Source organism: Gymnoscopelus braueri, assembly GCF_963280865.1.
Source record: "Gymnoscopelus braueri genome assembly, chromosome: 22".
Lineage (NCBI taxonomy): Eukaryota > Metazoa > Chordata > Actinopteri > Myctophiformes > Myctophidae > Gymnoscopelus > Gymnoscopelus braueri.
The window spans coordinates 39,387,450-39,405,051 of record NC_137624.1 but is presented as its reverse complement, the minus strand read 5'-3'; the positions used below and the strand labels follow the sequence as shown (position 1 = coordinate 39,405,051).

Below are 17,602 nucleotides of genomic sequence, written 5' to 3'. Positions count from 1 at the left end.
TGAATGTACTTGTTTGTGTATTGTATGGCCGGTTGATTTGTGCTACGGACCCCCTCGAAAATGAGATGGTGCATCTCAAGGGGTTTATCCTTCTAATGGCGGGTTTTGTCCATTCCAGGACATTGTCACATTGCTTTGAGGCGATTCTTAAAAATGTTTTCTGAATCCTAACATTTTTTTGGAAAAAAACGAAAGAATATTTTTTCAAGATTTTTCAAAAAATAGCCGATCTACAAGCTCATAGCTATGAGCTTGTATATCTGCTATTTTTGAATAGCCAAAGAAATCTAAAGTGACACAGATGCGTCCCAGGTCTTAATGGGTTAAAGCAGTTTTGAACAAAAACATAACAAAACTTAAGAGCAGCTGTATTCATTCACAAATAAAGCTTTGACTTGAAAGTCCTTTAAGCCTCAAGGTGTGCAGACTCTAATTTTGAATCTGTATTCATTCCCAGTACTACCGATAGGATCATTGATTATATAAACATTATAAAATGATATATAAATAATGTCATTGTTTGCACATATGCAACATACTGTGTGGAGTACTGGACATGCTCTATGTGCACATTCTTAAAGTGGGGTCGAGGGACCCTCAGGGTTCCAAACCAAATGGACCCTTACATGTCCGTAACTCTGAGAGAGTACACATGGGTCCATTAGGTTCCATGTGTGTACACTCTCAGAGTTATGGGGTCCTTGAAATTAAAAGGTTTGAGCACCACAATTCAATTCAAAGTGGGGTGAGCACTGGCATAGCTCTCATATATTTTACATTTGACCTCGCCTAGCAGTTATTAACTTTTTTTCTTTTTACTTCTTGGCTTTAAACAGTATCTGCCATTAAATAATAATTATGAATCAACAGGTATAGGTTTATTCTGATACTTACAGCCAAGAACAGCATGCAGTACATGGAGAATGAGGAGTGTCCAGAGTAGAAGGATAACCTAGAACAAGAACAAAAGGTATTATGTTTGTTCCCTCTACAGAAAATCTGTTAACTGAAAATAGGGATCTACAAGCTCACAACGCGTCTAAACTTTTAGATGATCTCCTATTATGCCATGCCCGGAATGGGGATGCTGGGGTTCATGTGGTTGAAGGACCATACCGTGATCTGACATGCCCATTGGCTCAGACTAACTGCCAACCTAGTTTGTTTTATTTTCCCTAGAAGACAATGGATTCCATTCATTTCAGTACAATCTAATAATCAACTTGTAGGGACTTGAAACCCACTTTCAACACACTCAATATCATTGTGTGGTTATTTTTTACCACGCAATGTAAACATCATAAAAAGCAAGCCATTAATGAGAAAATAGTCAATGTGTATGATATATGGCCAAAGCTGTAAATAGACAATCACATGTATTAATGGCGGTAAGATCCTTTATGAATTTTCAGACCAATATTGATAGGCGACATATAGAAGAAGTGGTGTAAAGTTACTACTTTACTCAAGCACTGTACTTAAGTAAAATTTTTAGGTACTTTTACTTTACTGGAGTATTTCCAACTATCAGTACTTCTATTTCTACTCCACTACATCTCAGAGGCAAATATTGTACTTTTACTCCACTACAATTATTTGAAAACTTCTGTTTTTTGCAGATTTAAATTATTACATTATAAAACACATATCTACCACTTTAGCCCTATTTTATATCTAGGCTATTTGAAAATAGCCGATCTACAAGCTCACAACGCGTCGCATTGTGAGCTTGTAGTTTTTTCTTTTTAAATTTAAATGTTAAAAAAAAGTTTAGTCATTGAAATTAAGTCCCCTCACATCTAATACACAAATTACATCCTGCACATAATTCGACATTCATTCAAAGTCTAATAATGATTATTACATCCTGATGTGAAAGAAAATATTTCTAAAAATAAATACATTTTGTTACGTATAGCCTATGGACAATATCAGTTGGAAATATAGAATTTTGATGTGGTCATAATTCAACTTGATGTTGATATGGCACACTGACTATCAAGAACATGAAAACATGGCACTTCATTTCAAAAAGGTTGACCCCTGGTCTATAGGAACAATCTCAATTGCAACACATGCAGTGTTGTGAGCCGCTTGTGTTGTCCTTGCGTCTGCTAAATGCCTAAATTGTAAAAATGTAAAATTGTAAAGGGAGCTTATAGTAGGGGGTACTAAGTGAAAAATCGTTACGCGGCGGATAAAAGCATGAAATTTGATACAGATGTCCCTTGGGTCATCCTAAAACATCCTAGAAGGGGTGCCCAAAAAAATCTTAAACAGGAAGTGAGTTATGGACAAAATCCAAAATGGCCACCTAAACTGTTGACCGTTGACTCAAAAGACACCAAAATAATCTCCAAAAAGCATAAAATGTGGCACACATGTCCCTTGGGTCATCCTAAGACATCCTAGAAGGGGTGCCCAAAAAAATCTGAAACAGGAAGTGAGTTATTGACCAAATTGAAAATGGCCGCCTAGTGTTGTCGATTGACTCAAAAGACAACTAAAGAATCTCCAAAAAGTATAAAATGTGTCACACATGTCCCTTGGGTCATCCTAAGACATCCTAGAAGGGGTGCCCAAAAAGGTCTTCAACAGGAAGTGAGTTATTGACTAAATTGAAAATGGCCGCCTACAGTGCTGGCGATTGACTCAAAGAGCCTATAGAATCTCCAAAAAGCATACAATTTGGCACATATGTCCCTTGGGTCATCCTAACACATCCTAGAAGGGGTGCCCAAAATAATCTGAAACAGGAAGTGAGTTATTGACTAAATTGAAAATGGCCGCCTACAGTGTTGAAAGATGATGCAAGATACCTAAAGAATCTCATAAAAGCATGAAATGTGGTACAAATGTCCCTTGGGTGATCTGAACGCATCCTACAAGGGGTGCCCAAAAAGGTTTTAAACAGGAAGTGACCGCCTAAAGCAGTTGACACAAAAGAAAACATAAAGGGACGTCATTAAAGTGTATAATTTGGTACGTACATTGAGTGCTTCTTAATATATCCTAGAAGAGGTTATTTATTTGCTTGTTTATTAAACTTTTTAGGAAGGGACCATGTTGAAGAAATTCTAAATGGCTTTTTAAACAGTTGACCATGGCAGTCTGCATATTATGCAGACTCAATACGACAGGTTATGCAGTGCATAACCTGCCGTATTTTGTAGTCTACCTTCTGTTTTCATTTCTTCATCACTTATTCATTTTACTTTCTGCATAATTTTTTTATTGTATTCTTTGAATCTTCTTTATTTATCTAACTCTCTGCATATTCTTATTTATTTTACTCTGCATCTTATCTTACTCTGCATATTCTTATTTTACTCTCTGCATCTTATTTATTTTGCACTCTACATCTTCTTGCTTGTTTTACACTCTATCTTCTCATGTATTTTCTTCTTGATCATTACTGTTTTTTGTGATTAGTGATTAGTAACTAGTACATGTATTCATGTGTGCCATTTCGCAATTACCAGCACATTGGCATAATGCTCTGCAAGGTAACCCAGCATCCCGGCATCTACACTTTCTCGAACAGAAGGGCTCAGCTTTGCAGCCACACTTGAGTTCTCTACAAACTTAAGCAGCCTCTGGCAAGAGTGTCCATAAAGGTGTCCACGAATCAGCGACTTTAATCCATCCATATTTGTCAGGAGATGGTAGAGATTGCATAGCTTTCAGGCTTCTGGACCAAATGCCAGATTGGCTGCTCGATTTGAATATTGTAGCAGTGCAGCCCGTGTGGGAGGAGTGTTTTCCATTGAGAGACTATTAAAACTTTTTTTGGCACCCCTTAGGATACATTCAAATCACCCAAGGGACATTTGTACCAAATTTCATGCTTTTATATGAGATTATTTTTTATGAGTGTCTTTTGCATCGTCTGTCAACACTGTACACGGCCATTTTCAATTTCAGATAATTTCAGGCACCCCTTCTAGGATGTCTTAGGATGACCCAAGGGACATGTATGCCAAATTGTATGCTTTTATGAGATTCATTAGTTGTCTTTTGAGTCAATCGACAACACTGTAGACGGTCATTTTCAATTTTGTCAATGACTCACTTCCTGTTTAAGATTTTTCTGGGCACCCCTTCTGGGATGTCTTGGGATGACCCAAGGGACATGTATGCCAAATTGTATGCTTTTATGAGATTCTTTAGTTGTCTTTTGAGTCAATGGATAACACTGTAGGCGGCCATTTTCAATTTTGTCAATAACTCAGTTCCTGCTTAAGATTTTTTTGGGCACCCCTTCTAGGATGTCTTAGGATGACCAAAAGGACATGTGTGCCAAATTGTATGCTTTTATGAGATTCTTTAGTTGTCTTTTGAGTCAATCGACAACACTATAGGCGGCCATTTTCAATTTAGTCCATACCTCACTTCCTGTTTCAGATTCCTTTGGGCACCCCTTCTAGGATGTCTTAGGATGACCCAAGGGACATATGTGCCAAATTTTATGCTTTTTGGAGATTATTTTGGTGTCTTTTGAGTCAACGGTCAACAGTTTAGGTGGCCATTTTGAATTTTGTCCATAACTCACTTCCTGTTTGAGATTTTTTTGGGCACCCCTTCTAGGATGTTTTAGGATGACCCAAGGGACATCTGTATCAAATGTCATGCTTTTATCCGCCGCGTAACGATTTGGCCATTTTTTGTGCTTAGTACCCCCTACTATTAGACCAAATTAAGGAACTGAAAGGTGACACAGCTATTGTTCCATTGTTCTTCAAAAACACCACAAAGACTTCCTGACATGCCTTTAAAAAAAGAAATGAATAGACGGCGAGCGCCATTGATGTCAAAGAAGATGCGCATCCTGTGTGAAAGGACCATAACCAATTCATGAACGTGCGCGCTCGCGTGTGTGTAGTACCTTAATTAGGGCAATTAAGGAACTGAAAGATACAGCTATTGTTCCATTGTTCCACAAAAACACCACAAAGACTTCCTGACAGGCCTTTAAAAAATGAAACAAATGAACGGCGAGCGCCATTGATTTCAATGAAGATGCAAATCCTGTGTGAAAGGACCATAAACAATTCATGAACGCACGCACAGGCACACACACAGGCACACACAGTCACACACACAAACGCACGCACGCGCACACAAACACCTTAAGCACTCTGACACACCCATATCCAGGCTATGGGGTCCATGGAAGAGTTATTAGTGTGTTTATGTCTCTGAATAATGCAGTGGGCGGGGTGTAGACTGTAGTCTACTTCCTGTTTATATAAGAAGCGGTGCGCAGTGCTTTCTATGTATAGGCTAGTGACAGGGTTACTCCCAGCAACAGGTACACACACACACACACACACACACACACACACACACACACACACACACACACACACACACACACACACACACACACACACACACACACACACACACACACACACACACACACACACACACACACACACTCTGGGGTCGGGGTATAATATTACAGTGCAGTAGGGCACCAGGGCACCATTCCACTGCAGGGGGTTGCCTGGCACAGATTGGTTTGGCATTCATGTTGGGTTTGGGTTTCACATTGCTATCTTCTTCATTCATCAACAGATGTACAGAATCTGGACAGCACTGTGGGCTAGAGGAACCTGCAGCGCCACCATAATATCGTTAGTTCAGCTATCATCTATTAAAAAATAGCAGATATATATCTGCTATTTTTGAAAAAATATAAAAAATGTTTGGAACATTTTTGAATAATTTTGCTTTTTTTTTAACATACATTTTCTCATCTGGGGGTCCCTGGCACAAACAAATTCAGATGCGGGTCCGCGGCCAAATATATATCAATTTGGTGGTCCTTGGCATGAAAAAGTTTGAGAACCACTGCACCAAAGTATAACCAAAGTATAAGCAATCACTTCCACCTTACCTTGGTCATTAGTGTCGTTGTCAAGAGAAACCTCGGCCCAGGTTGAGAAATACTGCTCTATACAAATATTTTAGCCATGACAAAACTGTGTCAGACGGATATCTTACAATATAGTCTCTAGGGCTTTAACGCCAAACTATATAATCTTTCCATTACTGCTTCTCTCCTCCTAGCTTCATGCTTCATTCAGAGTTACTGTAGCTCTACTGGCAAAGGCAATGAACTGGGTATACAGTAGATGCAATATCCAACATGTTTAGTGTTGGTGGAGACACCAGTCAGACCCAACAAACAGCCCACTAGTAACACAACCCGATGTCACAACAATACAGACCTCTAAACCATCCCTGTGGTGACAGATTTGATCTGCAGGCCTAACAAAAAGTATACAAAAGTATGTAGGTACGTACAAGGACTACATAGCAAGCAGCAGACCCAGTAAGTCTCGTCTATACGTAGGCAGCAGACCCAGTAAGTCTCGTCTACACGTAAGCATCAGACCCAGTAAGTCTTGTCTACTCGTAAGCAGCAGACCCAATAAGTCTCGGCTACACGTAAGCAGCAGACCCAGTAAGTCTGGGCTACACGTAGCCTACAGTATGACATGGCACCCTACATAATATACAGACTTGGTGCACCAATATGTGTGTGTGTGTGTGTGGTCAATTAAACAGTCAGGTTGTGTCAGCAAGAGAAACCACAGTAGCACTCATAACAACCAATCGGCTGATGGGGACTTGTATGCAGTTGTGTGGCCGACCGTTCTCATGCATTTTGCTCCTCAGTGGGTTGGTGTAACAATCTGAAAATTGATTGAAGCAGATTTTTTACGTTTCCCAAATTTAATCTGTTTATTAGGGCATTTTTGCCACAGTCTATATGGGATCTGTAGTGGCAGTTGCAGGCTAAACACTCCAGTACTGGCCTATATGGTACATGCTTAATTTTCTTTTGCCATGTTCTCTAGGTGTTTATAAGGTGCAGGCAGCACCTCACAACATGGCGGGCCCCCCCATCCATTGAGTTCATAGGACAGGTGGGTGGCGCCATCTTGTGAGGTCCGCCGCTATTACTTTCAATGGCGTGATCCGTGATGTCACATAATTCTCTTTCTATATTTGTTTTATGGAGTAGGTGGAGTAGTAGATGGCTGAGTAGTAGTCACACATGGCCTGAGTCAAAGTAATTAGACTCAGAGCTGGGTGTGGCTACCTGCCTGCCTACACACCTGCTGTGCATCGATGCACACAGGATAGATCAGTCATCCCCACACACACACACACACACACATACATGGGTGAAAGAGACAAAGCCTCTGTCATGACAAGTTTGTAAAGCTAAAGTGCATCAGATATTAGACTGCATACATACTATGTACGTCAGTGGTTCTCAACCTTTTCAGGCCGCGACCCCCCCAAAATAATCATATTTGAACTGGGGAACCCCCACTCTGATAACAAGCACTCGCTTCCACAGACAAATATTGTGAAAATAGAAGATCTACAAGCTCACAACGCCTCGCAACGAGCTTGCTAGTTTTTTTTCCCGTATTTTTTTACAGATTTTGTAACCCATTTTTTCACCCAGTGCCAAAGCCTAAGCTTGTAATCCTGGGCGCTACTCTCCCTCTGCCAGCCTGGGGAGAGCCCAGAACTGAGCTCATGCTTCCTTCAATGCATGAGGAGTGAGCAGGCCTCTTCTTATCACCTGACAGGGGGGAGTTTCCCCCGGAAGGACGTAGCGCGTGGAAGGAACACGTTATTCCAACCAGTTCCTTTCCCCTCCACCAGGCGCCCCGGCTGACCATGGGGAGGCAGTATAGAAACTCCACACAGAAACGCCCTTTCGCCAACCCCACCTAGAGTTGATTACTTTTGATTCAGTAATGGTCTTTTTTTATTGAATAGGTCTTAAAAGTCCTTAAACTGTCACTTCACTGTCATCTGGGACCCCCCCCCCCCAAAAAAAATCATGTGGGGGTCCCGACCCACTGATGTACATGACATTGTCTCATGACCTCTGTACCTTTCTATCCTGAGTGCTCAATGAAGTGCTCACATTACAGTAAGATGATCTGGACTGGAGCAGGTTATCTTACTCTCTCCTCTCTATGGCAGCGTTTATTTGTTGTGTTTATGATTAGCAGACACAGTTAGACCAGACTACTGTACATACATATAGCCATCCTTCAACATAACATGAACTAAGAGTCCTCATTAGACCTCTAGATGTTCCTCTCAGTATGTTAGTAATAGCAGTGGTGGAAAAAGTACTCAGATATTATACTTAAAAGTAAAAGTAGCAATACCACAATATAAAACATACTCTGTTGCAAGTAAAAGGCCTAAAAGGTGTTCAAAATGTACGTAAAAGTACAAAAGTATTGGCATCAAAATATACTTAAAGTACCAAAAGTAAAAGTACTAAAATGTTTGAAAATAGCAGATCTACAAGCTCACAACGTGCCGCGATGCGACGCGTTGCCTTGTAGATCGGCTATTTTCAAACATATATCTTATGATATTTTTGCAAATATAAGATTATAGTCGACTAAATCTACAGTTGATTTAGTCGACTAAAATGTATTTTGGCGGTGCCTTGATGCCGTCGTAATGGCAGATTTTACACTTGGTTGCTCACAACGCGTCGAACTGCGACACGTTGTGAGCTTGTAGATCTGCTATTTTCAGAGCGCAACACCCAAGCGCAACCAAGCATAACATGACTTGTCTTTTAGTTCTACTGGATCTCTTCTCCACTAGTTCCTCACTAACGTCTAGTTTTTATTTGTTGACGAAATTGTCAATATATTTAGTCTTAGTTTTAGTCATCAGAGCTTAGTTTTTATTTAGTTTTCGTCAGTGAAAAAAGGTTTGTGAGAGTCATAGTTTTAGTCGACGAAATCAACACTGGCCTGCGGCAAAACTTATTTTGTGGTATGCGGTCAGGTTTTAGGCCTGGCTCAGGGAAGAGGACGGCCCTGCCATGCATAGTCCACCATGAGGCACCGCTTGGAGGTGCGACAGGCCCGTAGGCCTAGCAGGAAGACCATCCCTCCCTCTGTATGAAATAATGTGCAGACAGATTGATTGGCCAACCCACTGAGGAGAAAAATGGATGCCGACAGACAGAAATAGGATCCTGTACAGACTAGTACACTGACACACTGACCCACCATGGATTTATAACACTTTACTACTGGCCTCGTCATGTGGAGTTTGGTCTCTGACGACGACCTTTACTGATACTGTGTGTTGTTGACACTGAAGAAAGCCTAATAATTATTATCTGACGGTGAAGTCCGTGCTAAGCTCAGAGTGACCTAGAGGCCTTGAGGAAGTCCAGATAAGACCTGCGGAAAGCCATCAGGGTTGCCAAGAAGAGACTACAGGGACATGATGGAGTCTAAACCACCACAGCTGTGGCCAGAGGTGGAAAAAGTACTCCCATTTTGTACTTCATACTTGTATTTCTATACCGCAATATAGAAATACAAGTAAAAGTCCGGAATTCAAAATTTACTTGAGTAAAAGTACAAAAGCATTGGCATCAAAATGTACTTAAAGTACCAAAAGTAAAAGTACTCATTATGCAAAATGTCCCATTTCAAGTTTTCAAATGTATAGCAATCTTTTGAAAATAGCAGATCTACACTTGTAGATCGGCTATTTCATTTATGGCTATTTTATTTACAAAATAAAATGAACCTTGAGCCTTGATTTGCTAAATAAAACACATTGACTTTGAACTTGCACTATTGTTTCTACTTTCTACTAATGATCATTGGCGTTGATGTTGCTGGTATATAATCCAACAATGACGTGAATATCACCTCCTCTCACAACATTTATATGACCCGATGAGCCAGTTAAGTATTGCTTTTACACCACAGCTAACGAGATGAGACAAGAGTATTGAGAAAGAGCTCTGCAGGAGATGCCACGAGACAAAAGACATGCAATGTCCAACGCAAAATGGAGAGATAATATTTTGTTTTGTAATGACGAATGGAAAATGTTTTTTGTCTAATCATAAACTGCACAGCGGTGGTCGAAGAACGGGAACCTTGAAAGACACTTTCTGACAAACCACAAGTCATTTGGCAAGACTTACTTGTGGTTTGCCAAAAGTGAACTGAGAAAAAGAAAAAAGGAATTGAAATGTCGTTCTCATTGTTGCATGCACACTATCTGAAACTGCATCATGTCCTGTCATCAAGTCACATAAATATATACAGAATTCTTTTCATTTACGTTTGATGTGCATGACACTTTCTTTCAGAATGTATCTTGCCTTTTTAGTCATATTAAACTATTGACTAGCATACAACTATTATCTGCTTAACCTTATATTCTTTGCTGACCGGTGTCCCCATACTTTCCCCCTCTATACCAAACTTTTTTGTTGAAATGTGACGCGTTGTGAGCTTGTAGATCAGCTATTTGCCGAATGTTCGCCTCCCCCAGAATATGGACACAACTAGGGTTCATGTGGTTAGATAACTCAGTGAAAAGAAAGTGCATAGCTGTATAATACAAACGTACATCACAGAGAAGCACAAACATACCTGCCCTCATTGACCATCCTGGTGTTTCCGGTACAAGTGAAGCTTTCGATATAGCCCGCTGAACAGTTGATGAGGTTCCAGTCCGGTTTGCAAACGTCCAGGAAGTGCGGCCTGAGCCGCCCGATAGAATACTTGGCTATGTCGGTGAGCGACTGGCTCATTGCGGCGCCAAACAGGAACGTACCGACAGCTTTGTAAACACAGGCCACGTAGCTGTTGGTGAAAGTCGACTTGGATTTGATGCGCTTAAAGTGAACTGAAAGACACTCCCCAAAGATCATCTGTAGGTTAGGAGAGATACGGATACAGAGGTATGGGTTAGTTTACAAATTATGGGACAGCATGAAGTGCAAAAGAATCAAATTAATTATTGGACAAGTACACTTCGTTGCTGTGTGGGGAAACCTTGTGTTTAAAAGAAACGTTTCTTTTCAGGAAATAGGAAAAAAGAACCTGTGTTCCAGTGGATCCAATGTAGTTATTATTTAGTCACAAGCTCTTGTTAATGATTGTCATTGGTAAAAGACAGACTTAACCCCTTTCTTTCAAGCTTGTGAGCTTGTAGATCTATGTTTGCATTCATTTATGTAAAAAACATAAAAAGATGTACAAGGTTCCTGGTCCACAGCGACGACTTGCAACTACTGTACATAGTTTTACTTGTTTGATTGCTCTCAGACAGTACAACTACAGAGTTTTACTTGTTTGATCGCTCTCAGACAGTACAACTACAGAGTTTTACTTGTTTGATCGCTCTCAGACAGTACAACTACAGAGTTTTACTTGTTTGATTGCTCTCAGACAGTACAACTACAGAGTCTTACTTGTTTGATTGCTCTCAGACAGTACAACTACAGAGTTTTACTTGTTTGATTGCTCTCAGACAGTACAACTACAGAGTTTTACTTGTTTGATCGCTCTCAGACAGTACAACTACAGAGTCTTACTTGTTTGATTGCTCTCAGACAGTACAACTACAGAGTCTTACTTGTTTGATCGCTCTCAGACAGTACAACTACAGAGTATTACTTGTTTGATTGCTCTCAGTACAAAAAAGCAAAGTAAGAAATATTGAAATATAAATAAAACATGGATATATCAAAATTAAACATATTTGACAGTAAGTAAAGTTCACAGATATGGAGGCATAGCCGGCAGCATAATAATTTATGTAAAAGTTATTATTTTAAAAGAAAAGAAAATTAAAAAAAAAAGGTAGAACTGGAAGGAGCAACCTATGTGATCGTGACATCTTAGAGGAGTGCCCACCACAAAACAATATTGATCTTCACCTGTAATCTTTTATTACACCTGACCCTGCTAGGGTAAATACTCCCGAATTGAAAACAATAGATGGTCATAGGATGATGTCCACTTAAATGACAAATTAAAATGAGACTTTCTTAAAAACAACAAAAAACAAAACAAAAACAGAGGTATTTTACAAAGCAGATCCAGTTCAAGCTGAAACATCACCTACTTTAACATGACAACACAAGAGGGTTTGAGTGTGTGCGCTCGTGCGTGCCCACGTGTATGAAACTCATTAGAAAACGTCACTGTTTCCAAGTCCTTGAGGACATTGATTACTAAACGTGTTTGTTTCGCAACATTTCTAATGCAATCAGTCTGGAGGGCTCCCTCCATCCACAAGGAGTTGATGACACACTCCTGTTATTGCTTTCATCAAATCCACAGCTTGTCTAAACTTTGGATTGATCATTTTACAAATAAACTGTTCATCTATAAATTGCTCAACCACAGGGAGCGGGAGGGGGGGATATGGGACGAGTTGTATGACGCAAATGTATTCAGAGGCTGCCTCTGAAATAGGTACATTTGCGTCAGAGAAGTTGTTGAAGCAGATGGAGGCCCTCTTTTCAAGCATTTGTCACCAACAGCCTTGAGTCTTGAGAGACTACATTGCTCCTAATAGTTAGGCTGGGTAAATGCAGAATGACAAATTCCATGTACAGTGACTACTAACGCCGACAACAAAAGGGGAACTAAATTATTATAATTATAATAATTACACATGCTCTGTTGTCTATTTATAAAGTTAAAACGTGCATTGAAGAAGCCTCTTTCTTGTATCGTTGATAATGAACACTGTGCGTCGGCACGTCAGCCTGCAATTTTATGAGTAACGTGTGGCCTGTGTGTGCCTACGTGCATATTCAGACGGACCGTCTTTTGTGTCAGTTCTCTTTGATATTATCTAGAGTACTAGACATTGGAATCCAGGCTTAACATCAAGAGAAAAACCTCTTTCTGAATAAGTACAGACGTAGGGAAGGTCTATTGTGTACTACTGTGTTTGCATAGAAACAAATAGAGTTGGTTCAGACCCAAAGAGGACTGTGACCACTTTCTAAGCCAGAGGCACGGACGCTATTTACATTCTTTTTCACAAGACGGAGAGAGAGCTAAAGATCCATGAATGGCTTCTTAGCAACACAGATTGTCACTATAGGTTAACACGTTGATAAAGGAGGGGAATGACATGAATGTAAAATAAAACAGTGGTTTCCATGGCGATGTAGGGGTCCGAGACTGAACAAATGGGGTCCATTTGTTTCCATATGTACAGTCCCTGAGTCACAATAACACTGAGGATTGCATGGGGTCCCAGAGATAAGAAAATATCAAATGGGGATCCGTATCCTAATGGATATCAAACTGGGGTTCCTTGAGATTAAAAGGGTTGGCCTGAACCGCTGGCGTAGCGGTCGCCTGACAGCGTATCGCAGGTTTGAGTCCCGATCCCGACGGGCTTTGCTGCATGTCACCCCCCCCCCCCCCATATCTCTCTCCCCATTTCCCGTCAGCCTACTGTCCTATCCGCGACATACTAAAGCCTATACAACTTGTGCTATAACCACGCCCCCCTTCTGTGGCCAACGCAGAAGTGCCTTTGCGTACAACAACTGCGGAACTTGAGCCACGCGAGGCACCACCGACCGAGCGAGCTAAAGCGAGTGAGTCGCCGTGCCGAACGTTGCGAAGTTTGCTTGGGCCGACTCAGCGCCGTTGGAGTTATGTACCGATAGGGACAGAATAGTAAATCATGTTTAGGTGAGAGCGTTTGACCCAACTGCCACTCTCAAAGTTGCTACTGGCCAATCACAGGTTTTTCGTGGTGCCGGAAGGAACAACTCAATGCATTTTTCCATTGACATTTCCAAAAATATTTTTATCTATTAATTTAAGCCTCGAATCAAGCCATCATGACATGACATGAATCATGACCATAAAACGTTTGATTCTGTGATTTTTTTTTGTTGAAAACGGCAAAACAAAGGGTATTTATTAAATATAGTATATCATATAATTAAATATAAAATAAAAACAATCACAGAAAAAAACGTTTTATTGTCATGATTCATGTCATGTCATGATGGCTTGATTCGAGGCTTAAATTAATAGATATAAATATTTTTGGAAATGTCAATGGGAAAAATGCATTGAGTTGTTCCTTCCGGCACCACGAAAAACCAGGAAGTGGGCGGGAACTGCGATGCTCTATTGGTGTAGGTTTTGGGATGACGCGTCCTATCCTATCTCAATAAAGGCATAAAAAGCCAAAATAATAAAAAAGAGATTAAAAGGGTTGAGAATCACTAGAATAAAAGGTAAAGCAAGTGGCCAAAGACAAATAAAATAGGAGCCAATAAAAGGAAGGAAAAAAGAGGACAGAGGTTGTTATTATATTATTATCACACAAAACACACAAAACAGATGCAACTTACAGTGAGCACTGTGACCGGGATCATAACGCCCCCTAACAACTGATAGGAAATGGTGTCGTCTTTAAGCGGGTACTTGATCGAATCATCGCTACAGAAAAAGCCCCGGTAGAAAGGTTTGTGCTGCACTGTGAGTATCGCAAACGGGAGTCCGGCTAAAGGCAGGGGGAAAGCAACGAGAGAAGCACAAAAAAGAAAAATTGTTATTATTGTTAAGTTATAATAAGAGCATGAAGGCACTGAAGGCACTGCTTATTGAACATGATGATGACGCAACACTGCTGTTTTGTGATGAAGACATGCTGGAGGGAAGAAGAACCTGAGACGCACAAAGACAAAAGACCAACGTCAGAGATTTTATTAAAGCTGCCATCCGTGACTTTTTTTTCCATTGTCTAAAATTGTATTTTGACCAATACAATGTGTACTGTATGGTAGAGTCAGAGTGTGTTAAAGGGATAGTTCACCCCCAAAATACTTTTATTCTATTGATTATTCACCCCATGGAGACTTGAATTCATGGATATTGTTTTGTTTTTGTCGCATATCTAAGCCAATAATTTGATGACCAGCCGACCGGTAGGCAGCGGTTCCGGTAGGAGACACAAAGGAGACTCTTTGTGTCTCCTACCGGAACCGCTGCCGGTCATCAAATCATTGGCTTAGCAATGAAGACATGCAGTTGCGGATTGCAGCTTTAAAACACGGGGGTCAAGCTAGAGAAATAATACCCAGGAAACAGGAAAGTTGCAGCCAGGCGGGCGGGTCCTTCCTGGCTGTCAGGAACAGGAGGAATGAGAGGTTAACATGGGCACGGTTAGTGATAGCATGACAACACACATTTAGACACAAGTGGGTGTTATACCCACCCATATGTAGAAAAAGCCCCAAATCCCAAACTTGCAAAAACTCACACACAGACAGACACAAAAGATATCGTTTTTTTTATACATATGCCAAAATATACCTTATAGGGCTCTTGAGTTCTCATGCTTTGTTTTTACACTCTGGCATCCGTACTATTTTGGGCATATTAATCATTATAGACAAAAATGTCAAAATGAAATACATTTGATTTGATTTTCAAGCAGATCTGCGATTTATTTTCAGATATTTTCATTTTTTTTAAATATGTGGTTAATATATGCAGTGGTTGAACTTCCACGTGTGATGATATCCTCCCTATTCTTTGAGACACACATCCGGGTTTTTGACCAACAATAACCACCTTTGTTTGGCCCGATTTTGGGACAGCTGACGTTTTTTTTGGGGCTAAACAAAGGCATCATATGACGTTGATCCCCTTCCCCTATTCGCTCATTCTAGGACATGACGTATGTGTAGGCAGAAGAATCTCTTAAACCCTATACTCTGAGTCCCTGAGGACTTTATACTAGGCCCCCTCCTGTCTTCACACTAAACATCTTTGCCAAAAATAACTGATCTACAAGCTCACAATGCGTCGTGTTGTGAGCCTGTGTGTCGACTATTTATATGGAATACGGACAGTAGGGTTCATGTGGTTCAATGAGCGTATCATTCACACACAGTATGTCGTCCTGTATCAGGGAGTTTATCTAGGCTAGTGTCTGATGGTGTTTTACTAACAGACCCACGCCTGTGTTCCAGCTATCAGGCTGTCCTTACCTGTACTTGGGACACCTAAACGATCCTATCAGACACCCAAGTAAGTTGTGTGTCTGGCTCTCATGTTACACACTCAGTTTCTCTGCTCTGACTGACCATTACTTTCTCTTTCTTCATATCTCTCTCCCACAGAGTTTACTGTGTATGACCTTTGCTCTTCTCTTTTGGCAAACTGACTTTATTCCTTAACCCGGATTAAGACCTGAGGGTAGGGCTGTCACCATTACAAATTTAACTTGACGATTAGCTGTCACACAAATAATTGCGATTAAGGATTTAATTGTGTGTTTGGCCATTGAACATTGGAACAAATGAATAAAAAACTACATTTCTGTTTGCCTTTTAGGCTTCATAATCAAAAATTGCACAGGGCAGATAATATGACAAATGACTGAAATATACAAAGAAATTACTGATAATATTTAATAATTTTCAAAATAGTAGAAATAGCTGATCTACAAGCTTATGTAAGCTTGTAGATCAGCTATTTCTACTATTTTTGGAAAATGGATACGATTATGACGATTATGCAAAAATAAATGAGGGGCGATTCTACAAAACAGCAGATCGTGTCGCGCTGCGAGCTTGTACATCTGCTGTTTTTGAATAGCCAACGCAAAAAAAGAAATCTAAAATGACACAGATGCTTTCCTGGTTTTAATGGGTTAACAACTTTCAACCTGCCATCCCTATTTTGGGCATGTCTTTATAGGTGAAGATATTTTGAAAATGTTATTATAGGCCGTAAGACAAGTGGTTAAAGATTCTAAATGTTTAAGTGTTGTGTGTGTCTGAGCCAATGTAACACACATAAAGTCCTCCGCTCCAAAAACAATTGCACTTCCTGTTTTCTCACCAAAACCATCAACGGTTGTGGTTTGCTTATCATACATCGTGTAACTATGGCAACCAGGCACGCAGACTATAGGACAATTCTCCCGCAGGTGACAAGCAAAGTGAAGTCCTCTATCTTAAAGGGATAGTTCACCCAAAGAAATGCTTTTTTTCTATCGATTACTCACCCCATGGAGACTTGAATTCATGGATTTTTTCCCATTCGTAAGACAATAATTTGATGACCAGCGGACCGGTAGGCAGCGGTTCCGGTAGGAGATACAAAGGAGACTCTTTGTGTCTCCTACCGGAACCGCTGCCGGTCATCAAATTATTGGCTTAGGAATTTGACAAAAACAAAAAAATATCCATGAATTCAAGTCTCCATGGGGTGACTAATCGATAGAAAAAAAGTCATTTTGGGGGTGAACTGTCCCTTTAACTTATATTCAACAATCCATAACTGTAGAGCTACCAGATGATGCGAGAATCATACCTCACTTTTAGTCAAATAAAGGAGCCCTCAAAATACCTTTTTGCCAAGAATATCCTGGAATGAATGAATAGCATTTACAGGTTGACAATGGGAAATGGTAAACAGCTGGAAAATCCACCCAAAAAAACCTGGATAAGGCCTTAACCCTACAGCAACCCTGACACAAGGGATTAAACTACGCACACAGTGGCTGAACTCTGACTTGTACTCAACTCAGCATTAGGCAGGAGACAATAGCCAGAAACAGACACGCACTGCACACACAATAATACAATGTGTGTGTGTCAGCAGCACTTTCTGTCCCAGTTATGAACCAAACTGATGCTGAATTCCAGCTATTTTGGACACAAAGCAGGAGGGAGGCGGCAGAACGTGCTGCTGTCATAAGTAACAGTCTGAAGTTTCAGTTC

At 40.4% G+C, this 17,602-nt stretch overlaps 1 protein-coding gene across 3 annotated transcripts in view; it reads right to left on the bottom strand.

The window, feature by feature from the left end:
* plpp1a (phospholipid phosphatase 1a) overlaps positions 1-17,602 on the bottom strand; it is a 91,364-nt gene that overhangs the window by 61,656 nt on the left and 12,106 nt on the right. For 2 of the 3 annotated variants that reach the window (XM_080420516.1, XM_080420515.1), the window contains exons 3-4: positions 10,470-10,750; positions 895-952 (exon numbers count right to left, since the gene is read on the bottom strand). In XM_080420516.1, coding sequence (XP_080276642.1) covers positions 895-952; positions 10,470-10,750 — 339 coding nt within the window. Of the gene's footprint in view, positions 1-894; positions 953-10,469; positions 10,751-14,218; positions 14,371-17,602 lie in introns of all 3 variants that reach the window. The other variant, XM_080420517.1, reaches the window with a different exon arrangement.